This window comes from Henckelia pumila, chromosome 1, assembly GCF_033568475.1.
Source record: "Henckelia pumila isolate YLH828 chromosome 1, ASM3356847v2, whole genome shotgun sequence".
In the NCBI taxonomy this organism is placed as follows: domain Eukaryota; kingdom Viridiplantae; phylum Streptophyta; class Magnoliopsida; order Lamiales; family Gesneriaceae; genus Henckelia; species Henckelia pumila.
The window spans coordinates 55,763,968-55,791,258 of record NC_133120.1 but is presented as its reverse complement, the minus strand read 5'-3'; the positions used below and the strand labels follow the sequence as shown (position 1 = coordinate 55,791,258).

Genomic DNA, 27,291 nt, shown 5'->3' with positions numbered 1-27,291 from the left:
TTAGCTACCTGCCATATCTACACAAAAAAAAAAAAAAAAAAAAAACAGCAGTAACCCCATGGGGTGTGTGTTCAAACACACCGGATTGTCATTGCAACAAATTCAAAATGTTTAAAATTAACTAAGAAGTATCATTATTGTACTCAAGACTTTCAGAACTAATTGTAGACAAAGATTTACACGTTTCATCAAAACCCATAAATGTTCAATCATATGAATTTCTCGGGATCATATCGTACACTAGTAATTGATTTTCAAGTAATAAGCACACACAATTAAAATAAGAAACTTGCAGTAAGTTTTTTTTACTAAATCAATTTAACTCTTTGAAAATACTCGCGTAAGAAGCGATTTTAAATATTCTTGAACCCAATGAAGAAATTTAAGGGACTACAATGACCAATATTTTTCGATGTCGTAGCTAAGAATTTCAATAACTCCTATCAACAAATCTAGCAGAAGATGAGGAAACGAAAATAATTTGCATCTTAATTGAATGCAATAAACCTTATAGGCCTTCTACAATTTTTTTGTCTCTCCTGTTTGTTTGTTTTTTTTTTTTTTAAAGTGAAGCTTCTTCGAGCAACATGGATTTTTTATAAAATCACTGTAGGGATTCGAACCCTTGTCTCTCCTGTTTTACCTTCATTTTCCTTTTTTTTACTATGTTTTCTTTTCCTACGTGTTTTAAGGCAATACACGTACACAAGCTAAAATATCTTCTGTATTCAAGGCATCTACATATACATTTGTTTTGTTTGGCCAACTCTCATTTAATTACCAGTTACCACTACAAGGGTAAATAAGTCAGATACCGTGTCTTCTATTTATTTCTTACTATAAAAGGGTGTGTTTTCTCTCATTAAACGTGATTTTGATCACTATTCTGATGGTCACATTCTAAATTTCCCATTTTGTACTTAATACTAATTACATCACATTTTTTTTTGAATATACATATAATGTTTTTAAGGCATATAGATTGACTGGAATGGGAGTTCAATTTTGATTCTTTCGACAGACGTATTTAATCATTTGTCAAAAAGAATATAGAAATGGTTTATGATTATTGAAAATTAAAACATGATTTCTGATAACACTTTTCAAGGAAAAATATTAATTGAAATTATGACAACAACCACTACACCTGCAAGCACATATGAAACATCAAATAAACTCTTTGTTTGTCCCCTTCTCCACCGATAAAAACGTTAAAATAGCACAAATGCCACAAAACTTGTATATGTCATTTGCCAAGGAAAAAGAGAGCTTACTCTTTCGGATACATTGATTGTCCGTCGCTTGATTTCCTCTATTTTAACAGCCTACTCTGAGATTTTGTAAATGGGTGGTTTTTCCGTCGACCGAAGTGAAGAAGAAGATAAAGGAGGTGAATAAGGGGCAAATTTGAGGAGGTGACTCGCAATTTTTCCTATTGGATTTTTGTTAGTGCCGAGAGAAATGGTGAAGAAGAGAGAGGAGAAGAAGAAGAAGAAGAAGAAGAAGAAGAAGAAGAAGAAGAAGAAGATAAAAGGAAAGGTTGAAGAGCTCTTTCAAGGGAAATTTTTTTTAAGAGAATAAAATAATATTTAAATGGAAAATGATATAAAATGTGAAACAGGAAGTTTTGAGAAAGATTTTGGGGAATCAGGGAGTGCAGAATACAATTTTATGACAAAGGGACTGATCATGAAATTGATGTTTTGATTGGGTATTTATCTCTAGTTTCCCCACAATATATTTGTAGGTTGAAAATAAAGATATTTTAAAAGAATTTTGATATACTTTTCTAATTTAATAGGATGTATAACTCTCTATGTAAAACCTTATGTACACATAACATTAGTCTTCCAAAAAAATTGTAAGTTGGTGTAAGCCAATGTGTACACTACAAGGTATATATCTAGAATTTTCTATTTTTTGTCGTTTCGCTATATTTTTCGATATTACATCAACAATCGAATTAAAATTGTCGAAAATTAAAAGTTAATGGTACAAAACAACACTTTGAAGTTTTAGTAACCAAAACTCAAAATTGAAGACCAAAAAAATTATTTTCCTTAAATAAAACATAATCTTACGTGAGCCTAATTTTTTATGGGGAAATTGGAAATAACTCCCCAAACCAAAACAAAACTTTAGCATAATCTTCCTATTGGTTCTTCAAGCAATCAAAATTTTGGTTTTCATCATCTAAGTTGTTGTTTCCTTAAAAAAAATTTATTTTCTTTTATCGATACATTATTATATATATTTTAATATGAGAATGTTGACACATGTATGATTGGAGATGTTGATTTCATGTATCATATCAATTTATTTTTGTCATTTTGGTATTTTTCTATATTACATCAGCAATTGAATTAAAATTAATAGTCGAAAATTAAAATTTAATGATACAAAACAACATTTTGAAATTTTAGTAACCAAAACTCAAAATTGAAAACCAAAAAAATTATTTTCCTTAAATAAAACATAATCTTACGTCAGTCTTTTTTTTCCCTTTTAATTCCTCAAGCGGTTAGAATTTTGGTTTTCATCATCCAAGTTGTTTTTTTTTATTTTACGTTTATTTCATCTCAATGTTGAACTCCAAGGTGTCAAGACATCATTCATATTTTATTTATTTATTAACTTATGACGTGAGAACACACAGTCGCTATCATTTACGTTTTACTTAGTATTGCTGTCTGCTGGTATATCCAGTTACAGTTAATTAGTACACATGTGAATTAAGGAAATTAAGAGTGTGTTTATCAAAAATAGTTTATAAGTTTCAAGAACTTATGATTTGGTTTAGGAGCTTATAATTTGTCATTATTATTTTTTAAAAAAATTGTTAAAGTATATGGATAAAAGCCCTAGCACCATTCCTATCACATCTCCATTCCAGCTTTCTCTTGCCTTCGATTTTTGCCGCCCCCATCGCACGTACGTCGTCGGAGAGGGTACGAAGACCTTTTTTCATCATACCCTTGAAGCTTTCTATTTTGTCCTAAATTGCAAGAAAAATCTAGAAATTAGACCCCTATTTTGCGACTGAAGCTGCGGATCTTCTTCCTCACAATTTCGTTTACTTTGTTAGATGGTCGATTGAAGGTTGTATTTGAACCCTAGACTATTTCGAACCTAGCCCAACAGTTTCCCCCTTCAACTTATTCAAGGTTAAGTTGTACAGATAGGAATAAATCGAAGATGGCTTCAATGATTACGAACAGAGCCGCAATGGTGGCAAAGAATGTGGAGGTGACGAACAGAGCCGCAATGGTGGCAAAGAATGTGGAGGTGTGGCAGTTTAAGGCTAGGCGAGTTAAGGATATGAAATTGTTCCCAATAAAAACCATAACCCATTCACTTCATCGACGACGTCGGTCGACGATCGGGGGAGTGGTGCGAGGAAGCCTTCGCCTCCAAACATAGTTCCTCTAAATCTTGCAGTTGCAGTTTCCTCGTCTCCCCCGCCTCATCCAAATCCATATTATAGAATTTTATCGCCCAATAGGCTTTATGTTCAATCGCAACTGGTAGATAACACACCGTCCCAAAAACTAATCTATGCGTGGGCATCCCTATAGGAGTTTTGTACGCGGTTCGGTAGGCCCAAAGTGCATCATCCAGACGAATACTCCAATCTTTTCTCCACGAATTGACCGTTTTCGCAAGAATATACTTAATCTCCCTATTGGAAACTTTGGCTTGACCATTCGTCTGTAGATGGTAAGCGATGGCTACCCTGTGATACACCCCATACTTTTTAAGTAAAGCCTCAATAGTTATATTGAAAAATGCGTCCCTTGGTCGCTGATTAGCGCTCTAGGGATTCCAAACCTGCTGAAAATGTTAGACTTGATAAAACCTACAGCAACCTGAGTCCTAGTGGGTTTTTCTGTAGTAACCCGTACCCAAATTGAGTGATTAAGAATTAATCACTAAGTCATTATCAATTAAATGGGATTAAGGAAGCTTCAGATGAGTCTACGAACTACGGAAACGAACTCAGAATGATCAAAAATGGCCCGAAGGGTTGAGTGGAACGGAATCAACGTTGGGGAACGGATGCAACGTTCTGGCCAACTGATGTCATCCGTGACGTCATTGCTTACGACCGTGATGTGACAATCGAACTCAACGATGGTGGAACGGACGCAATGTTTGCTAACGGACGCAACTAACCCCGAACGGACGTTCCGTTCGCTGTCTATAAATAGAGGAGCCAAGATTCATTTCTAAGCACACCGAGTTCCTCTCTTCTCTTGATTCCTTAGCCTTCTAACTTAGATCTAGGGAATTCTAGGCATCTTTTTGGGATTCCGGAAGTGGCATAGCGATTCAGGCGTCGTAGAGGAGCTGTGGCCTACAGCAAAGGGCCGACGACGGACACAGGTATAGCTTTGGATTCCTAAAAATATTTAGGAGTATAGAATATCTTAATTAAGGCTTTTAGAGCTTAAATATTGATACATGTGTATTTACATTGTAGACACCATAGTGCGAACTTGTAGGCGTGAGATCTAGACTAGTGGTGCAAGAAATTGCCTGCATTGTTAGAGGTACGTAAGTATTGACCAAGATAGCCGGCATGATATATATGCTTATATGTTGCATGAGTATGTGCTATATGTTTTCCATGATTTAATGCTTTAGCACAAGCATGATTTTACGCTGGACCACATCCCGAGAGATGTGAGTCATTGACAGTTTCCATATGAGCCTTGCGTCTTGTTTTGGATTCGAGTAAGGCTTTGGGGAGGCTCAGCCCCTGGTTTTTCTATCACTAGGAGCGACCATGACGGTGGAATTGACGCTATAGTTGATAGGGTGAATATACAAGTACCACCGCGGAGTCGCTCTCTGGAAAGGTACTGTATATTCGGTGGTGCCCTGAGCAGACTATTTTACACAGGGTTTTAAAGTCATTTACTTGATGCATATTAGTCTATATATCATTGTTTTTGTATTGAACGTTGTCGCTGACGCCCTGTGTTTGGTGTTCTTGGGATACCTTGTGACGGGGCAGGTTTGAGGCTAGACGGTCCAGGAGGCTCGCAAACGGAATGAGACCGGTGCCGGAGGCAGCGAGAGTTAGCGGTAGGGTTATGACCCCCATGAACTTTCGATTTGGTTGTATAAATATTATACATTGTGATTATCGTCGGTTGTATTCTGTCGATCAGATTTGTTGTATTTTGAATATTCCGCTATTCACGCTTTTAATTTTATTGCATGCGCTTTATTAACTCTGATTAGGTAATGGATTCGGGTAGGGTCGCTACATTTATTGGTATCAGAGCGCATTGCAACTTGGAATTAGCAAGCGGATTAATACATTATCTGATGTTATTGAACAGATGGCAGAGTACGATGAGAGTCACGACAGTGGAAGCAGTCATTGGGAGGATCGTCATGACCGTAGACGGGATCATCCTAGACATCGCAAGGAGCGAAGGAGATTCAGCATGCATCATTTTCTTCAGATGAGTCCGAAGCCATTGATAAGTGGCGAGACACCGGGAGTTGCCGAGGACTGGATAGATCGCTTAGAGAACTGTTTCCGTGAGTATCAGTGTACTGAGGAGCAGAGGATGGATTCACTGGTTTCCTACTAGATGGAAATGCTAGGAAGTAGTGGAGGACCGTTTCCACACCGATCATAGCAGCCATAGGAGTTGCTGCTTGGGCAGAGTTCCGAGCGGCTTTCGAGAAGTTGTATTTTCCTCCAGCCCTACTACAGTCGAAGGCCAGCGAGTTGTTGAGCTTGCGGCAGGGTACGATGACTATTGACAAGTACCAGCAGAAGTTCATCGAGCTTCTCCCTTATTGTTCACAGTTTTCCGATAGCACTACAGCGCAGTACACTCTATTCCTTCAGGGTCTTAACCCTAAGATTCACCTGATGGTTGTCGTGGGTGGAGATCTGACTTATGAGGACTTGGTGAGCTGTTGTCACCAAGTAGAGGACATCATTTGTAGGAACAGGTCCATGGGTTCTTCTTCTAGACAGACTAGCTCTTTGGGGCCGAAAGGCCAGTCTTTCAAGAAACAGGGAGGCAACTCTTCTTCTTCCTCTGGATCCGACGGTGTGCACCGATTTAGTGGCCAGACTTCTTCTCGAGGTCATTCTTCCTTACGGACACGTGTTCAGGGGCAGGTCTTTGCACTGAACCAGGAGCAGGCGGAGGCAGACAGTGACCGAATGATTACATGTACCTATATATTATGTGGTATTTCTGCTTATGTCTTGATTGATACTAGTGCATCACACTCATTTATTTTGGCACGATTCGAAGAGGCATAGTCTACCCTATATTCCATTAGACGTATTGCTAGTTGTTTTGACTCCTATGGGTCAAGAGGTTTTGGCTAAGCGTCTAGTTATGGGTTGCATTTTGGATTTCAAGGGACATCAGCTTAGTGATAACCTGATGGTTTTAGCCATGGAGGATTTCGATTGTATCATTGGTTTAGATCTTCTGACTAACTATAAAGCGATAGTGGATTGCTATCAGAGGTTTGTGCAGTTTGGTCTGGAGGATGGAGATACGTGGTATTTTTATGGTGAGAGAGCGCGACCCCCGATGCCAGTGGTTTATTCTCTGAAAGCTCGGCGTGCTTTAGAGTCTGGCGGAGAAGGCTACCTTATCTACGTCATTGATGCATCCTTGGAGGGACCAGACATCCAGGAGATACCAGTGGTCCGTGATTTTCCCGATGTGTTTCCAGACGAGATTCCAAGCTTACTTCCACGAAAACACCGATTTCCTGAGCTCCTTATCGATTAGCTCCTTCAGAGATGAAGGAATTGTAGAAGCAACTTCAAGATCTTTTTGATAAGGGCTATATTTGGCCAACAGTTTCGCCATGGCGAGCCCCAGTCCTTTTTGTTAAGAAGAAATATGGGTCGATGCATATTTGCATACACTATCGACAACTTAATCAAGTGGCGGTGAAGAATAAGTATCCTCTTCCGCGGATAGATGATCTGTTCGATCACTTACAGGGTACTTCTGTTTACTCAAAGATTGATCTGCGATCGGGATATCATCAGTTGAGGGTTAGAGAGGAGGATATCTCTAAGACAACATTTCATACGCGTTATGGTCATTACGAGTTCTTAGTGATGTCGTTTGGTTTGACGAACGCTCCAGCAGTCTTCATGGACTTGATGAACAGAGTATTTCACGACTTTCTGGATAAGTTTGTGGTGGTGTTCATTGACGATATCCTTGTGTATTCTCGCAGTGTGGACGAGCACGTTTTCCATCTTTGTACAGTATTGAATACTGAGAGAGAGGCAGTTGTACGCTAAGTTGAGCATTGTGACTTCTGGATTGATCGAGTTGTTTTCCTTGGTCATGTGATTTCACGAGATGGTGTTTCCGTTGATCCTGGTAAGACGGAAGCCATTTTGAACTGGTCGCATCCAACGATAGTTTCAGAGAATCGTAGTTTTCTTGGGATGGCAGGCTACTACCGGAAATTCGTAGAGAACTTTTCCCAGATTGCTAAGTCTTTGACTCAGCTGACGAGGAAGGACGTGCCTTTCGTTTGGACGTCGGAGTGCGAAGAGAGTTTTCACGAGTTGCGACGTCGTCTGACTACAGTTCCAGTGTTGGCTCTATCGTCTGGATCAGGAGGCTTTGTAGTTCACACCAATGCTTCTCTCCAGGGTTTGGGATGTGTGTTATCGCAGAGAGGTCATGTAATTGCCTATGCCTCTAGGCAATTGAAGATTCACGAGTATAACTATCCCGTACAAGATTTGGAGCTTGCGGCCATTGTCTTTGCTCTTAAGATATGACGTCATTATTTGTACGGTGAGAAGTTCGAGATCTTCACTGACCATAAGATTTTGAAATATTTGTTCACCCAGGCTGAGTTGAACATGAGGCAGCGTCATTGGATGGATTTGCTGAAGGACTATGACCGCGTTAATCGGTGTGAATAAATTCAACTGGCAAGCGTACCAGGTCAAGTAATAATATAGTGGACAAAGGTCCAAGTATCGAACCCACAGGGACTGTATAAAAATGATTATCAAAATCTATTTATTTTTACTTAATCTAGACTAAGGAAAAAGGATGATTTCAGATTTTAAATTAATGAATAAAATTGCAAATAAAATTAAATTAAATAAAAACGCAACAGAAAACTTTGGATTACTTAAAATTTGGGAAAAACTTCGATCAAGGACACACGTAGGTACCAGAAAATTCACACAACAAGCAATCTATCTAAGATATCAGACTTAATTATAATTTACGGGAATTTTCCTAAATTGTTCGAAAGACTATTTCTAGAACAACCAAACCTATTCAAATTTGACGGATTAATATTTCATAATTCTAATCAAATCCAAATGCATAAACACTGTGAAAATTCAGTAAACACCTAAACCGCATAATGAAACCGAATTCTATTTCTAGTCAGTTTTACACTATGTTGAAAACCAAAGTGATCAAATTCGAAACCTCCTCTGTACAAATTGGAATCGATTAACAAGCAAACAAATAACTGGCCAAAAAATTTGTAAGGCAAAGATAAATCTGATAATCAATAAACTCAATTAAGTCTGAAAATCTCAAATAAATAAATCAAGTTTTTACATAAACTGTCTGGCCCAATCACGTGGCCTTGATCGAAATAAAGAAAAACTACTCACAATTCATAATTCAAAACCAAGTTTTAATCATGAATTGATAAAAGAAAATAAAAGAAAAGAGAAAAGAAAATAATTCTTCTCCCAAGCGTGTAGCCGTCTCTGCCTCCGTCTCCAACTCAGAAAATTTGTGGAACCCTTGTAAAAAAATAAAAACTCCTATTTATAGTGTTTGGAAAGCCTTAAAAATTAATTTCCTAGTTGAAATATAATTTTTGGAATTTTCTGGCCCGTTGACACGCGCGCGTGCGCCTTGGAGTCCTCGCGCGCGCGCAATTATATAAAACAGTGGCCCAAACTTCCTCTCTCGCGCGCGCGCGAGAAATAGTCCCGCTCGCGCGCGCTCCACTCACGAATCTCTGGAATTTTCTTCTGCGCGCGCGCGAGATAATGCCCTCGCGCGCGCGCGTTATTTAATTGCTGAACATGCGCGATAGCGGTGCTTCTTGCGCCAACCACAGCCATAAAGCGCGATAGCGCTAATTCTTGTGCTAACAACTTGTTTCTCAGCGCGTTAGCGCTTCTCCCATGCTTATCAGCGCCTAGACAAGGGCAAACGCGCAACAACTCTCATCATCAGCGCAACCTTCAACCTACTCCAAGCGACGATTTTGAAAAATTCATATCTTGAGTTCTAGCCGTCGGATTGACCTGAAATTTGTACTGCAGCTTCAAAACATCTTGAACTTCATTCTGACAGGTGGAGATCGGATTTGGATCTCTCAAAAATTAAATATGATTTTTAGATCAAGGCTGCTCCGTTATTTACTCTTCAAAAATCTAATTTCCTACAAAATTAACCGGGGAAGTGAAATACACATATGAACTAAAACACATAAAAACACATAAAAATAATATGAATGCACACAAAATAGACATAAAAATAACATGAAATAATGCATACAAAATGCACTTATCAACACCCCCATACTTAAACCTTGCTCGCCCTCGAGCAAGACATGAAAAAACAAAATGCAAACAAAAACATAAGTAAGGACAAGTCATGAATGTGCACAGCCTCTGAGAAGTTCAATTACCAACAAAAATCACAGACATGCTCTCAACTTTTCATAATACACTTTCGGTTTTACGTAAACGTGTGTGTGTGAAATGTCATTCCAGTTTCATAAAACTTAGACCGAATTCGTCTCAAATCTGCTTAGCGACCTATGACAAATTAGTGCAAGTTTTACTTTTCAAGTGTCCATTAATTCCAACGATCTCTAGACATACCCACCTCCCTTGAGATAATGAATTACACACCTCCGGATTTTGCACCCGGTATTGCATTAGCCCCAATAATTACCCGCTGACTTAGCTACAACTGGATAGGATATGAAAAATCATTCTATTTTTTCTTTCTAATCCCCTCATCTATAGCCCGGATGGAGCATCAATCCCATTTAACCCGCATACTTAGCCTTAAATTTAATCTTTTATAGGATTTTAATCCATTCAAGGCCCGGATGGAATTGTATAAAACTCTTTTTTTTTTTTTCTCTAGGCGCGCCCAAGATCATAAGTGTAAACTAGAGCCTCATCAAAATTCATAGTACACAATCAAGATTCACAAACCACCTATTGCCGTGCAATGGTCAAACAGACAAAAACTTCATCAAATCTTTTGTTACAGTCCACTGGTTTAACATTAGTGCTTAAAAATATTCACGGTTCAACCTACAGTTTCTCATGTCAAGCCAAGAGCAAAATTTTTCAAATTTTTTTTTTTAAACTTCATCATCATAGGCTACCATAACTTATCCTACCCATGCAGGACAACACAAACATACCATGACTTATCCTACCCATGCAGGACAACACAAACAACAACAAAAACACACTATATGCAAACAGACATGAAACGAACTTTATGCAACACAAACACAAAACATAATGGAATAAACTAGTCTACCTCCCATACTTATCCAAAGCATTGCCCTCAATGCTTCAGAACAATGAACAGAATGCAAACAAACACACAATGTAATGAAAAACAAAAATAACACTCCCCTGGTTTTCGATGCATTCTCTTCCTTCTTGACAGTATCCTCTGGGACGGTATCAGTAGTCTAGATTATCGGCGGGCACGACCAACTGGCATGGGAAAGAAACAATAATCAAATAAAAACAAAAATAAAAACCAAAAACATAATAAAAAAAACAAAAACACTGGGTTGCCTCCCATTCAGCGCTAAATTTATAGTCTATAGCCCGACTATACTCCTCTTTGAGTGGTGAAATTCAAGGTGGTTTATCCACCGTCTGTGAAAAACTCGAATCAGTCCTGCACTTGCATGCTACATCATTAAAGAACTTGTGCAAGGGATTAATTCCTGTAGACAACTGCACCTGCAGACATGCACCAACATCATGCATCTCATCAACCAAACGAATAACAGAACAAGATTTCAAAATTGGGCTCTCAGTAGCCGACTTAGACATAGTAAAAACTACTTGTTCATCGTTCAATCTCAGAACCAACTCTCCCTTCTCAACATCAACTAGGGCTCTACTAGCAGCAAGAAAATGATGCCCTAAAATCAGTGGAACCTCACAGTCCTCATCCATGTCAAGAATAACAAAATCTACAGGGTATATAAAGTGTTCTATCTTGACTAGAATATTTTCCACTACTCCTCTTGGATATTTAATAGAACCATCAGCAAATTTAAGAGAGATAGCAGCAGGTTCTATATTTTCAACTCCTAATTTTCGAGCAATAGAATAAGGCATTAAATTAATGCTCGACCCAAGATCACACAACACATTCTCAAAAGACAAACTTCCAATATGACAGGGTATAGAAAAATTCCCTGGATCCTGAGATTTTGTTGGAAGCTTCTTTTGCAACACCGCCGAGCACTCTTCCTTCATTGTGACTTGCGTAAGATCATTCAGCTTCTTTTTATTTTTCAGCAAGTCTTTCAGAAACTTTGCATATCTCGGCATCTGAGCTAAAGCATCTGCAAAAGGTATGTTAATATGCAGTTTCTTGAAAATTTCAAGAAACTTATTAAATTGAGAATCAAATAATAGTTGCTTAGCTCTAAGAGGGAAAGGTAAAGTAGATAAATTAACATTTTTATTAACTTCAAATTTTGAAGTCTTACCTTTCTTACCTGTCGTGGAGGATTTTTCTGTACGCACCTCCTCTTTTTCTTCATCAATTTTCGGCCCTTCCACAGCCTTCTCGTCTTCCGGTTGCTTCTCAGACTGTTCAGATTGTGATCTCGTCACTACCATAATTGCATTCACGCTTTTGGGATTGAGCTCAGTGTTGCTCGGTAGAGATCCAGTAGGACGATTTGACAATTGGGAAGCAATTTGACCCATCTGACTTTCCAACCTCTGCATCATAGCTTCTTGATTTTGTAAACGAGCCTCAGTACCCGCCACATATTTCATCATTATTTCCTCGAAGCTCGGCTTCTTCTCCTCTTGCTTGGACTGCCAGTTCTGATTATAATTATTGTTGTAGGAGTTGTACGGCTGCCGTCCTTGATTTCCCATAAAATTTACAGCATCAACTTCAAACAACTGCTGATCCTCTTTCAGATTCCCTTGTGTTGGCGCTATTTTCATGAGTGCCACTTGATGTGTTAGAGAGTCGATCTTAGCGTTCAGGGCCATCAAAGCATCGACCTCTAGAATTCCACCCTTCTTTTCCTTCTTTACATCCGGCCACCCAATATTACTCTCTGCCATGTTGCCAATGATCTCCCAAGCTTCAGCTGGCGTCTTCCTGAATAAGCATCCATTGGAGGCAAAATCCAGCATAGATCGAACCGACTGATCGGCTCCGTTGTAGAACGTCTGGGTCTGCTGGCTTTGAGTAAGATTATGCTGAGGACATGTCCTCAACATCTTTTTGAACCTGGTCCACGCCGCATGTAGAGATTCTCCCTCCTTTTGCTTGAAAGATATAATATCAGAGAATAACTTAGCCATCTTTGTAGGAGGGAAGTATTTCTTTAGGAATTCTTGGACAAGACCCGTCCAAGTAGTAATACAACCAGTCGGCAGGTCATCAAGCCACTCCAAGGCTTCGCACTGTAGAGAGAATGGGAATAACCGCAGTCTCACTGCATCAGAGGTTACCCCATTAAACTTGAATGTGTCGCAAATCGACAAGAATTGCTCCAGATGAGCGTAAGGATCCTCAGTAGAAGTGCCTCCAAATCGTGCTTGAAGTTGGATCATCTGAATAGTTGAGGGTTTAAGCTCAAAGCTGTTCGCCTCAACAGCGGGGCGAACGATGCTGGATCCATAACCTTCAACCGGAGGCCTAATAAGATCCCAAACAGTGCGGTTGTCAACTTCTTCTGCCATTTCTTCCTCAGACTCAGAATCAAGCTCCAAATTAAGATCTTTCCTAGCTCTCCGAATCCTACTAAGCGTGCGTTCTATCTCCAAATCGAGTGGTAGGAGATTTTTGAATAGTCGAGATCGATGCATGCACTAGCAGATGAGTACCTGACAAACACAAATAAAATAAAAAAATTCAGAAAGCAGATAAATAAAAAAAACAGTCTAATCTCAAGAGAAATAAAAATTTTGATATCAAACAGTTCCCGGCAACGGCGCCAAAAACTTGACCGCGTTAATCGGTGTGAATAAATTCAACTGGCAAGCGTACCAGGTCAAGTAATAATATAGTGGACAAAGGTCCAAGTGTCGAACCCACAGGGACTGTATAAAAATGATTACCAAAATCTATTTATTTCTACTTAATCTAGACTAATGAAAAAGGATGATTTCAGATTTTAAATTAATGAATAAAATTGCAAATAAAATTAAATTAAATAAAAACGCAACAAAAAACTTTGGATTACTTAAAATTTGGGAAAAACTTCGATCAAGGACACACGTAGGTACCAGACAATTCACACAACAAGCAATCTATCTAAGATATCAGACTTAATTATAATTTACGGGAATTTTCCTAAATTGTTCGAAAGACTATTTCTAGAACAATCAAACCTATTCAAATTTGACGGATTAATATTTCATAATTCTAATCAAATCCAAATGCATAAACACTGTGAAAATTCAGTAAACACCTAAACCGCATAATGAAACCGAATTCTATTTCTAGTCAGTTTTACACTATGTTGAAAACCAAAGTGATCGAATTCGAAACCTCCTCTGTACAAATTGGAATCGATTAACAAGCAAACAAATAACTGGCCAAGAAATTTATAAGGCAAAGATAAATCTGATAATCAATAAACTCAATTAAGTCTGAAAATCTCAAATAAATAAATCAAGTTTTTACATAAACTGTCTGGCCCAATCACGTGGCCTTGATCGAAATAAAGAAAAACTACTCACAATTCATAATTCAAAACCAAGTTTTAATCATGAATTGATAAAAGAAAATAAAAGAAAAGAGAAAAGAAAATAATTCTTCTCCCAAGCGTGTAGCCGTCTCTGCCTCCGTCTCCAACTCAGAAAATTTGTGGAACCCTTGTAAAAAAATAAAAACTCCTATTTATAGTGTTTGGAAAGCCTTAAAAATTAATTTCCTAGTTGAAATATAATTTTTGGAATTTTCTGGCCCGTCGACACGCGTGCGTGCGCCTTGGAGTCCTCGCGCACGCGCAATTATATAAAACAGTGGCCCAAACTTCCTCTCTCGCGCGCGCGAGAAATAGTCCCGCTCGCGCGCGCTCCACTCACGAATCTCTGGAATTTTCTTCTGCGCGCGCGCGAGATAATGCCCTCGCGCGCGCGCGTTATTTAATTGCTGAACATGCGCGATAGCGGTGCTTCTTGCGCCAACCACAGCCATAAAGCGCGATAGCGCTAATTCTTGTGCTAACAACTTGTTTCTCAGCGCGTTAGCGCTTCTCCCATGCTTATCAGCGCCTAGACAAGGGCAAACGCGCAACAACTCTCATTATCAGCGCAACCTTCAACCTGCTCCGAGCGACGATTTTGAAAAATTCATATCTTGAGTTCTAGCCGTCGGATTGACCTGAAATTTGGACTGCAGCTTCAAAACATCTTGAACTTCATTCTGACAGGTGGAGATCAGATTTGGATCTCTCAAAAATTAAATATGATTTTTAGATCAAGGCTGATCCGTTATTCGCTCTTCAAAAATCTAATTTCCTACAAAATTAACAGGGGAAGTGAAATACACACATATGAACTAAAACACATAAAAACACATAAAAATAATATGAATGCACACAAAATAGACATAAAAATAACATGAAATAATGCATACAAAATGCACTTATCAGACTACGATTGTGAGATCAAGTACCATCCAAATTCTTCTAATCCAGTTGCGGATGCTCTTAGCCGCAAAGTGTACGTGAGTTCACTTCGTACCAGCTCGGCTGCGCGAGTGGTAGAGGATTGTTGTTCCTTGGGTTTTACTTTTTGACACAAGAAGGAACAGCAGGGAGTTTGCGTTTCGTCAGTTCTTTCCAAAACAGCCTTGTATACTCGTATACGTGAGTTGCAGGCTGTTGATCTGAAGACGCAGAAGTTAGCTCGTTTGGCTCAGGATGGGAATACTTCTTGTTTTCATTTGCAGAATGATGGTCTGTTGTGTCTCTCTGGACGTGTGGCAGTTCCTGATGATTCCACACTTCGAGAGGAGATTCTGTCACAGGCTCACCGTAGTAGATTTTCTGTACATCCAAGCAGCATGGAAATTTACAAAGATCTACGTACGAGATTTTGGTGGAAAGGGATGAAGCGCAGTGTTTATCAGTTTTTGTCACGATGCCTTGTTTGTCAGCAGGTCAAGGCAGAATTTCAACGACCCGGTAGATTGCTCCAGAGTTTAGAGATTCCTGAGTGGAAGTGGGAGCATGTGACGATGGATTTTGTCACCTACTTGCCGATGTCTTCCAGGAACTGCGATGCTATTTGGGTTGTTGTTGATCAATTGTCGAAGTCCGTGCATTTCTTACCATACAATCGGGATTTTACTTTCGATTGGATGTCACGTCTATACGTGCAGGAGGTTTTTCGTCTACATGGAATTTCGTTGAGTATTGTCAGCGACAGAGATCCGAGGTTTAACTCTAGCTTTTGGGGTAGCTTCCAGCGAGCTCTTGGCACTATTCTGAGTTTGAGTACAGCTTACCATCCGGAGACCGACGGGTAGAGTGAGAGGACTATTCGTACCCTCGAGGATATGCTTCGAGCTACAGTCATGGATTTTGGTCCAGCATGGCATGACCACTTGGCGTTGGTGGAGTTTGCTTATAAAAACAGTTACCACAGCACCATTGGCATGGCACCATTTGAGGCCTTATATGGACGTCGTTGTCGTACACCTTTGTTTTGGGACGAAGTTGGCGAACGTCAAGGCGAAGGTCCACAGATGATTCAGCAGATGACCGATGTAGTGGAGATGATCCATAAGAGGATTAAGGTAGCCCACGATCGACAGACTAGCTACGCTAACACTCACCGCAGACCGTTACATTTTGAGGTAGGGGAACATGTGTTCCTGCGAGTGTCACCTTTTCGGAAGGTGATGAGATTTGGACTCAAGGGCAAGTTGTCGCCGAGATTTATTGGTCCGTTCGATATTCTTGAGAAGGTTTGAGATGTGGCTTATCGTTTAGCTTTACCATCATATATTTCCAGTATCCATGATGTGTTTCACGTGCCCTTGTTGAGGCAGTACGTGGCGGATGAGTCGCACTTCTTGCATCCGACTGAGGTGAAATTGGATCAGGATTTGTCCTACGTGGAGAGACCTCTCAGGATTTTTGACCGGAAGGACAAGGTGTTTCGCAACAAGAGCATACCTCTAGTGATGGTGCAGTGGCAGCGTAGAAGAACTAAAGAAGCAATTTGTGATCTGGAGAGCCAGATGCGAGCTGATCATCCAGAGTTGTTTTGATTTTTTGTACTTTTTCTTTGTAAGAAATATTTGTACTTTGTAATGTTCTGTTGTATTAAAGAACATTTTCTTGATTTTTTGTGTTTTCCTCTAGACTTAAATTTCGAGGACGAAATTTCTTAAGTGATGGAGAATGTAGTAACCCGTACCCGAATTGAGTGATTAAGCGTTAATCACTAAGTCATTATCAAGTAAATGGGATTAAGGAAGCTTCAGATGAGTCTACGAACTACGGAAACGAACTCAGAATGATCATAAATGGCCCGGAGGGTTGAGTGGAATGGAAGCAACGTTGGGGAACGGATGCAACGTTCTGGCCAACTGATGTCATCCATGAAATCACCAAGATGATGTCATTGCTTACGACCATGATGTGACAATCGGACGCAACGATGGTGGAACGGACGCAACGTTTGCTAACGGACGCAATGAACCCCGAACGGACGTTCCGTTCGCTGTCTATAAATAGAGGAGCCGAGATTCATTTCTAAGTGCACTGAGTTCCTCTCTTCTCTCGATTACTAGCCTTCTAACTTAGACCTAGGGAATTCTAGGCATCCTTTTGGGATTCCGGAATTGGCATAGCGATCCAGGCGTCGTAGCGGAGTTGTGGCCTAGTTTTGAGGTAAGCGACAACAAAGGGCTGACGACGGACACAGGTATAGCTTTAACTTAAAAATATTTAGGAGTATAGAATAGCTTAATTAAGGCTTTTAGAGCTTAAATATTGATGCATGGGTATTTAAATTGTAGACGCCATAGTGCGGATGTTGGGGATCGTGTCTGTGTGTAGAGGGTGAATACACACTTTTAAAACATTTTGAGCTACAATATCTCGTTCTTGAAATGTTCGAATACGAACCGAGCACCGATATATTATATCGAGTTTGGTTACAAAACAAAGCAAAAAATACTCGAAATAATCCATCTAAAAACTGATTAAGCATTTGAGAAATCGTTTGAAAAGATTGCAAGTTGAGATAGTAAAAGTATTTTGGTTGAAGCATTTTATCAAACATTTTTTTATACAATATTTTGGTACTTTAAATAACATATAAAATGCTTCAACAAATCATTCAAAAACAGCAACAATAAGTAAATGCAATAAAGTAAAGAGACGAGAATTTGTTTATGGATGTTCGGAGCTCAATCTCCTACGTCACTCCTTCTTCCTCCTCGGAAGGATCCACTAGAAGACTTTGAGCATTACAACGTCTTTTAATCACCCCAATCCAACTTTAGGACTTACCCACTGCCTAAATCAAAACTCCTAGATTCACACTCGATTGTAGGCTGCAACCTCACAATCCGAATAATGTTTAATGCCTTTATGCCAAGACTACAAACACAATATTTAATGTTTTTGTGTAAAGACTCTCACTCAACTAATTATCAAAGTACATATCTCGAATATGTGAGTGAGTTGGGAGGGGTGTGAAGAACTTGACTGGAGAATCTCAAGAAATCTGTTGATGTGTTCTTCACACCTTGGGCTCGCTCTCAACTAGCTTATAGATCTGCTTTGATGCTCTCTCTTGATGTGGAAAAGCTCTCACAAGATGAATGTTCTTTTGAGTGTCCACTCTCTCTTTTCTTCAATGTCCAGATCTTGTATTTATAGGCTCCAAGAATAATATAGACGTTAGATATAAGAAATATGACCGTTGGAAAAGGTTCTGATATCACAACGTTCATATTTCTCTTTCTGGACTGTAGTTTTGACCGTTTGACTAGATCTGGATCTGGATCTGGATCTGGAGCAGTAGATAGGCGAGATCAGGTGACATGCTTGGTGATCAGTTGATATCTTTGATTCGGTTTACATGCTTAGATCGGTTGATATAGCGTAGGTGACATTTCTTGGGTGCTTGAGTTGCTATGGTCTGTTCAGATGTTTGTAACTCCTTTTGTGTTGACTTTTGGGCCAAGTGATAAACATTAAAGTTGAATCCCTTGATCTTTACTTTTCAATGCCAGAATAATCACTCAATGCGGTGTTCATATGCAAACGTTATGTCCGAAATACCAGAGCTGCTCAAATCAGTCGAGGGCCAAGTTGGTCGAGGAGATGTTGATCAGTCGAGGTCTTGTAGATCTTGAGGTGTTGATTTCTGGGCTAAGTGATGAACATAAAAGTTGTATTCCTTTCTCTTGTATTTCCAACTCATCAAGAATCACTCCTTTTGGATTTAATATGTGAGAGATATGTTCAAATTACCAGACTGTGTACGAACTCGAGTTCTGTCACCAACCTGTGCAGAACAAGAAACTTCAACGTGATTTATCATCTTCTTATGCTCCGATTCAGACTTTGACTTTTGAATAGAACATGTAGATAATATTCTTATCTTTCCAACGCATACTGAATCATTCCATTTTAATCACGGAGCGGAGATATATGGCCATTAAACCAGAACTGGTCTGTCATTCCATCTGCTGTCATCTAGTTCGTCGTGTTCCCTCTTGAGGTAGCAGTTTGACCTGGATAACATCCGAATTCGTCCAACTGCCATAAGACATGACTTGTAGACTTTTGTTTTGACTATGTAACGGTTTTGGCGGCTGGTCATTAGGATCATTGAGCTATGAGATATGATTGAAACAAACAGCTGCGCTAGAAACTAAGTTGAGCTAAGATTGTATTCCGACAACTTAGCACTTTCAATTTGTCTTCTATCAGCTGCACACTTGGTAAATATGTTAGAAACACAATGACAAGTTTTGTTATCATCAAAATCAAGATTGCTTGCATTTTCGGACCCAACAATCTCCCCCTTTTTGATGATCACAAAACTTGGATAAAAATATGAACATTAAAAGCAAGTAATGCAAAACACATATTTTTATCTAACATATTTCTCCCCTTTTTTTGTGAAAATAAAAAAGGTTCGTAGTAAAAAAAAAATATTATAGCTCTCCCTCAAATATTGAATTAATGAATTTTATAAAGGTAGAGGGGTGACTAACTCATGAAAACAACTTCATGTAGATATGTATGCACAAAATGAATTTTCATCCTCGCTTGATTATTTTGGTAAAGGAGATCGCATTTCCGAAAAACAATGCCGAAACAAAAATAAGCGAGCGAAATGTTGAAAATATCGCATGCTATGAATTTTAGTCATTCACAAAGATCACGAGATAATTAAAAATTGACTTGACCAAATCATCTTCCATATTTCTCCACTTTTGCCACCATATGTAGTCATGAACAAGTATAAGTAGATTAAGAAGTTGTAAAATATCATTGTGATCCCAAAACAAGTAAGCTTATGATGTGTCCCTTCAATGAATGATTCTAAAAATATTTAAGCTTGTAGAACGTATTCACATAGAAAAACAATGATCGCACAATGATATTACTTCTCCCCTTTTTTACAAACACAAGTGATTACTTATGCAAGTAGAAAAAATAAATTGGAACTCAAATTTCGAATAAACGGATTTGATATTTGAAATTATAAAGCGCAAAATATATGAAAGATATAATTGCAAGTCAAAAATAATTACTCCTTTTATCTTTATAAAATGAGCATAAAAGAATTTTAAAGAGCAAACAAAAAGTGTTGTAGCATATGACATTTCATAAATTTTCAAAAATACGAAGGATGATGAATGAGCTCCCCTCAAATTTTGAGTAAAGGAAGTTTGTAAAAATAGAGGAATAAATCTATTATGCTCAATTCAATTTTCCTTTCTTGCTCTCCCTTGCTAAATGTAATTTCATGATTTCAAAACATGAATGCAATGCACAAGAAAACAAGTCTCAACTTAATTAAACAACAAATAGAGCGAAATATTCAACACAAATAAATCAAGTTGAATTACTAGCAAGCTTCATCAACTTTGGACAAAATTATTTCAAATTACCATGCAACACAAAATCAAGATTGACATACCAACATAAATATTCATAAGACATTTAAGCGTCACTTTAGACATTAAGAACAATCACAATTGTAAGGAAAATGACTAGACATTTGTTGGAAAACTGGCGAGTTCCCAGACCAATTACGATTGATACCCGGTGCAGCGGAAGTTTAAAAATTTTCTCATGGAACGATTCCATGGTGTGGGTATCAACCATACAACGATTGAATTATTGTGTGTGTAAAATTTAAATAACAATTAAATAAATTTTACCTCAAATCTCGCAACGAGATTAATGGACACCAACAGAACAATTCTGCTCTTGTTGTCTCTCCCTGGAACCGATGAACGCCTTCAATCAGGTCCACGAACAGAGGTTTAATCCCTCTGATAGATTGCACTAGAAAATCTATCAGAAGTTTTCTGCGAAGAGAATACACGAATTTGATTCGTTATTCCTTACTGCAATTCAAAATCACAGACCGGAATTTTCTCGGGCAGAGCAGGAAGGGGACGGCCGAAAATTCTTTGAGAGAGGGTAGGGTTTTCGAAAATTGCTCTCAAAAATAATGACCTGTTGTGTGTAATTTCTGTACTGAAATAACTTATTTATAATGCAGGCCACTAACTCCTTAGGGCCCATTAATCATAAGCTGGGGCCCGACAAGCAAAGCCCGCTCGTTCAGAAATTAATATAAAATTCATCGTGACTCCGATTGATGAAACGATTTCACCAATGTGCACAGAAACCATTTCTGCACGTTTTAAAGTCAAAATAAATTTTCCTGAATCCGAATTCAGTGGTTTCCAAAAATGTCCATCCCTATGTCATTTTAGGAAACCCTACTCCCTTACTCTTATTTAAGAAGTCCAACTCCTTAGTTCATTAAATTTAACTCTTTAAATTTAACTATCTCAACGGGGATTAAAACTCCATTACACTGTGTGACCCTCAATGGTTCAGGGATACAGCTAGCCGTGGGCTCACAACTCCTTGTGACTCGGAACAACACTTTCCGACTTGCCCAACGAATCATGGTAAAGCGCCTAGCAACATCGCCCCATGATTCCCTAGGTATCACTGATAGTGCCTACAAGAACCAGTAGATTTTGGTTAACGTACAGTACGGTCCCTTCATCCATATATCCCGATCGAATCAACAACCATTGGTATATCGAGAGTCGCTCAAGATTCGATAACTATGCAATACATCTTGAAGATCAAATTAGTGACATCGCATGTGCTACTAAGAAACCATTTCTTAAATCACATCAAGTACTCTGGCCAGAGATTTGTCACACTAATATCTCCTCAGATCGCATAGGATATCCACACTCGCAAGTATGTGGTGAATCCTTGACAACAATGCATTGACTCCTATATGTGTCGTAACTGTACCCAATCTCGACACCTGATGACCCCCTCAGAGTCGGTAAACGAGTCAAAGCACAGTACTAGCATATAGAGTCTCCATGATGTTTCAAGTCGTAAGGACTAATGGTGTACAACCAAAACCGCGGACTTTATCCACTCGATAAGTGATAACCACTTGGAAAGTCCGGATAGGGTAGTTCGATTATTCATCCTATGAATATCCATTTGCATGCTTCGAACATCTCCATGTTCCCTACCAATGAAACGTGGTACTCCGCATCGCAAATGCTAGTCTCAAACTCGAGCGATCCTTATCCTTATTATCGGACGGCTCAATCGACTAGGAACGGTTTTAGAACATACAGTGACTATAAGATGTATTTCATGATAGACATCTCCATGTTCTACCACATCTTACATACACTATAGTATATTCAAGGTCTTTATCAAAACAACAATAGTATATCACAATATAACAATATGAAGTAATATAAAGTCATTGCCATAAAAGTGTAAATAATATTAAACAAAAGATTGTTTATGCAAAGAGTCAACAAAGCCCATAGCCACACAGTTGGCTCACTGGGCACCCACTCTTACAATCTCCCACTTGCCCTATAGCCAACTAGTCATACTACGTAGACCCATTGCTTCGCGATGTTTGTCAAACAATGGTCCTGGCAAAGGCTTAGTAAGTGGATCAGCGATATTGTCTGCAGAGGCCACTCGTTCGACACTGATGTCTCCTCTTTCCACAATCTCCCGGATTATGTGGTATTTCCTCAGTACGTGTTTGGATCTTTGATGAGACCTTGGTTCCTTTGCTTGAGCAACGGCACCCGTGTTGTCGCAGTACACCGGGACTGGACCAACAAATTCAGGAATGACGCCCAACTCTTGGACGAAATTCCTCATCCAAACGGCCTCTTTAGCAGCAGCTGATGCTGCGATGTATTCAGCCTCAGTGGTGGAATCCGCTGTGGTGTCCTGCTTGGAACTCTTCCAAGAGACAGCACCGCCATTGAGCATGAACACAAATCCAGAGGTTGACTTCGAGTCATCCACATCACTTTGGAAGCTAGAGTCGGTATAGCCTTCCAGTTTGAGTTCTCGTCCTCCATAAACCATGAACATATTCTTAGTCCTTCGCAAGTACTTAAGAATGTCCTTCACGGCTTTCCAATGCATCTGACCAGGATTAGACTGATATCTGCTCGTGACACTCAGAGCAAATGCTACATCCGGTCTGGTAGATATCATCCCATACATGATACTACCTATAGCTGACGCATATGGTACATGTGTCATATTCTCTATCTCTGCATCAGTCTTGGGACACATAGACTTGGATAGAGAAACTCCATGACACATGGGTAGATGTCCTCTCTTGGACCCATCCATTGAAAACCGTTTCAATATGGTGTCGATGTAGGTTGATTGTGTGAGTCCTATCATTCTCTTAGATCTATCTCTATAGATCTGTATCCCAAGAATGTAGGATGCCTCACCCAAATCCTTCATCGAGAATCTACCTGATAACCATATCTTTGTTGACTGCAACATCCCTACATCATTCCCAATGAGTAGGATGTCATCAACATAAAGTACTAAGAATGTCACCGCATCCTTAACTACTTTCTTGTACACGCAAGGTTCCTCCGGGTTTTTGATGAAACCAAAATCTTTAATTGTTTCATCAAATTTCTGGTTCCAACTTCTTGATGCTTGTTTTAGACCATAAATTGATCTCTGAAGCTTGCATACCTTATGCTCGCTTCCCATGGATGTGTACCCCTCAGGCTGCTTCATATAGATTTCTTCCTTAATGTCTCCATTAAGAAAAGCAGTCTTCACATCCATCTGCCATATCTCATAGTCATACCATGCAGCTATGGCAATAAGGATTCTTATGGACTTGAACATAGCAACTGGTGAAAAGGTTTCATCATAGTCAACTCCTTGCCTTTGAGTATAACCTTTCGCCACCAATCGCGCCTTGTAGGTCAATACCTTACCATCAGGCCCAAGCTTTCTTTTGTAGATCCATTTACACCCTATTGGAACAATTCCATCGGGAGGATCCACTAAAGACCAGACTTGGTTAGTATGCATCGAATCCAATTCAGACTGCATAGCTTCAAGCCATAAATTCGAATCCGCATCAGAAATTGCTTCCTTGAAGCTTCTTGGATCACATCCAATGTCGGGTTCATCTTGACCCTCTTCAAGAAGAAGACCATATCGAACTGGAGGTCTAGAAGTCCTCTCGGATCTTCTAGGTGCAGGCGTGTCCAGCAATGGTTCCTGAGGTGTAGGATCGTTATTTTGTATTTCGGGTTCTTCTCGAACTTCTTCGAGTTCCATCATCTCGCCCTTCTTATCCAATAAGAACTCCTTCTCCAAGAAGGTGGCATTCCGTGAAACAAACACCTTTGTTTCAGCAGGATAATAGAAATAATATCCGATTGAATTCTTCGGATACCCCACAAAATAACACAAGCTGGATCGACTATCCAACTTATCTCCCACTGTCCGCTTCACGTAAGCAGGACATCCCCAAATCCTCAAGTACGAATACTTAGGAGCTTTGCCATTCCATAACTCGTATGGTGTTTTGTCCACTGCTTTTGTGTGGACGTTGTTTAACAACAATACCGCCGTTTCAAGCGCATAGCCCCAAAACGAAGGTGGAAGCTCAGTGAAGCTCATCATAGATCGAACCATGTCCAACAAAGTTCGATTACGACGCTCCGATACACCATTAAGCTGTGGTGTCATAGGAGTCCACTGAGAGAGAATCCCATTCTCTTTTAGATAGTCCAAAAACTCGGTACTCAAGTATTCTCCACCTCGATCCGATCGAAGTGCTTTAATACTTTTACCTAGCTTGTTTTCTACTTCAGCCCTGAATTCTTTGAACTTTTCAAATGCTTCAGACTTATATTTCATTAAATATAAATACCCATACCTTGAATAATCATCAGTAAAGGTAATGAAGTAGGTGTGGCCATGTTGAGTCCCTACTCTAAATGGACCACAAACATCTGTATGGATCAAATCCAACAGATTCTGACTACGCTCAGGTTTCCCCTTAAAAGGAGATTTAGTCATTTTTCCTTTTAGGCAGGATTCACAAGTAGGTAGAGAGTTAATATCAGACATATCAAACATGCCCTCTCCCACTAGCTTGTTCATCCTCTTTGAGGAAATATGACCTAGCCTAGCGTGCCAAAGGTTTGCCGGGTTTTGACTATCGATTTTCCTTTTGTTTGTTATCGCCGGTTTGTCAATACAATTAATTAGAACGTCTTTTAGTTTTAAATTGTATAGATCGTTTTCAAGTTGTCCATTTCCAATTAAACATTCATTCTTGTAAATACTGCAAATCCCATTCACAAAATTACAAGAATAACCATCTCTATCAAGCATAGAAATAGAAATAATGTTTTTAATTAAATCTGGCACAAATAAAACATCTCTCAACAATAATTTAAAACCATTCTGCAATATCAAACAAACATCTCCAATGGCCGTAGCTTCAACTCTGGAACCATTCCCGAGCCTCAGCTGGGTCTCACCCATTCTAAGCCTGCGACTTCTTGTCATCACCTGCAAATCATTGCAAATGTGAGATCCACATCCGGTATCCAATACCCAAGAAGTTGTATTAAGTGACATGTTTATTTCGATATAGAACATACCCTTTGCAGTTCCTAACTGCTCAAGATACTCCTTGCAGTTGCGCTTCCAATGACCCGGCTTCTTGCAGTAATGGCAAACATCCTTGGATTTTCCATTGTTTGAAGCCTTTGTCTTTTGCTTCTTCTCGGGTTCCACTTTCTTGGGTGGGGCAGAACGTTTCTTGCCCTTCATACTTGGCCCCTTCTTTGTAGAAGATGAGGAGCCCACCAAGAAAGCTGGCTTATCCTTCTTAAGTGTGGATTCATATGTAACGAGCATATTGACCATCTCTTCAAGGGTGGCCTCTATCTTGTTCATATTAAAATTTATCACGAATCCATCAAATGAGGAAGGAAGAGATAGAAGCAACAAGTCCACATTGAGTTCATGCTCCAACACCAAATCAAGGGTCGCTAACTTCTGTATGAGCCAAATCACTCGTACCCCATGATCACGGACCGAAGTCCCTTCACGCATGCGGCACGTCATCAACTCCTTAACAGTAGAGAACCTTTCAGCCCTCGACTGAGCCCCAAAAAGTTCCTTGAGTTGCGTGTGAATGTCAGCAGCATTCACCGTGTCCTCAAATCGCCTCTGGAGTTCATCAGACATCGAGGCTTGCATATAGCATTTGGTCTTGATGTCATGGTCACACCATGCATCAAGCTTGGCCAATTCCTCCGGACTTATGTCAGCTGGTGCTTCCTTCGGAGGTGCTTTCTCTAACACGTAGAGCATTTTCTCCGAAGTTAAGACAATCTTCAACTTCCGGAACCATTCCGTATAGTTGGCGCCAGTCAGCTTGTTTTGTTCGAGGATCGAGAATAAAGGATTTCGCGAATTCATTGTATGAAATACTGAAAAGGAAAAACAGACATATATCAATGATTGTTTAACAATTTACTAAGACATAAAATAGGCGAATTTAATTTTATGAATCTCACTCCCACTATTTTAACGATTTCACCACCCTCTAGTGAAAACGGGAAACTTTTTCCTTAGTGAGAACATGGAGTCCAATTGACAAACTTATGGTCCCGAATAATATCAGCCAACCATAATTCTCAAAAGGTAGAGCCCAATTGCTTCCAAAGCAACCCCCATGTATTTACCTCATGTCCAATAAGGGCCCAATAATATGACGCCGTTTAAAGTGACATGTCAAGATGACCCATCAATATTAAGTTGTGATGGACGGTCGCCATGTGGATCCCCCAATAATATGAGCCGATCCCATGGGAGTTCCACCCAACTTACAACATTTGTCGATCCAATGTACAGCTTTCCGACGGACGGGCCCCCCCAATAATATGAGCCGGACCGTATCCGCGGGTAGCATCACATACATTGACCGTTGATGGAAGGTAGGAACATTTAAACAATATTTAAATTTCCTTTATTTATCTTGATATAAATTTTAAATCATATTTAAAATGAGGGATTTTATTTATAAAAATATTTGTCTCATCATATTTAATTTATTGCATGCATTGCCGGATTCACGCAATTTATGTCTAAACATGCATACAATCATAATATCACATATTATATATAGGATGATCGATTCCATTTCTAATTGACCCGTGGTTGCCAATCACGGGTCTTAGTCCAATCCTAGGTAATATGCAGTATGCAAATGCAATCCTATTACATATGCTTCCAATTTACATTTCTTCAGTCTTCATTGTCTGCTGGGCCCACCATCTTCAAATCTTGATCTCCCACTAAATCTAATGTATTTACAATAAATAACAATGACAAGTAGGGGATACATTTTTAGGGGGTGGGAACGGGCTATAAACCAAGCCCACTTTTATTACATATGACATTCATATC

The 27,291-nt window shown here is 39.3% G+C and overlaps 1 protein-coding gene across 1 annotated transcript; it reads right to left on the bottom strand.

The window, feature by feature from the left end:
- Positions 1–3,351: 3,351 nt before the first annotated feature.
- Positions 3,352–6,860, bottom strand: LOC140862916 (uncharacterized). The gene is made up of 2 exons (XM_073265942.1): positions 6,739–6,860; positions 3,352–3,733 (listed from the first exon to the last, which is right to left on the bottom strand). The coding sequence occupies exons 1-2, from the start codon at positions 6,858–6,860 to the stop codon at positions 3,352–3,354; spliced, it is 504 nt and encodes a 167-aa protein (XP_073122043.1).
- Between the last annotated feature and the right edge of the window lie 20,431 nt (positions 6,861–27,291).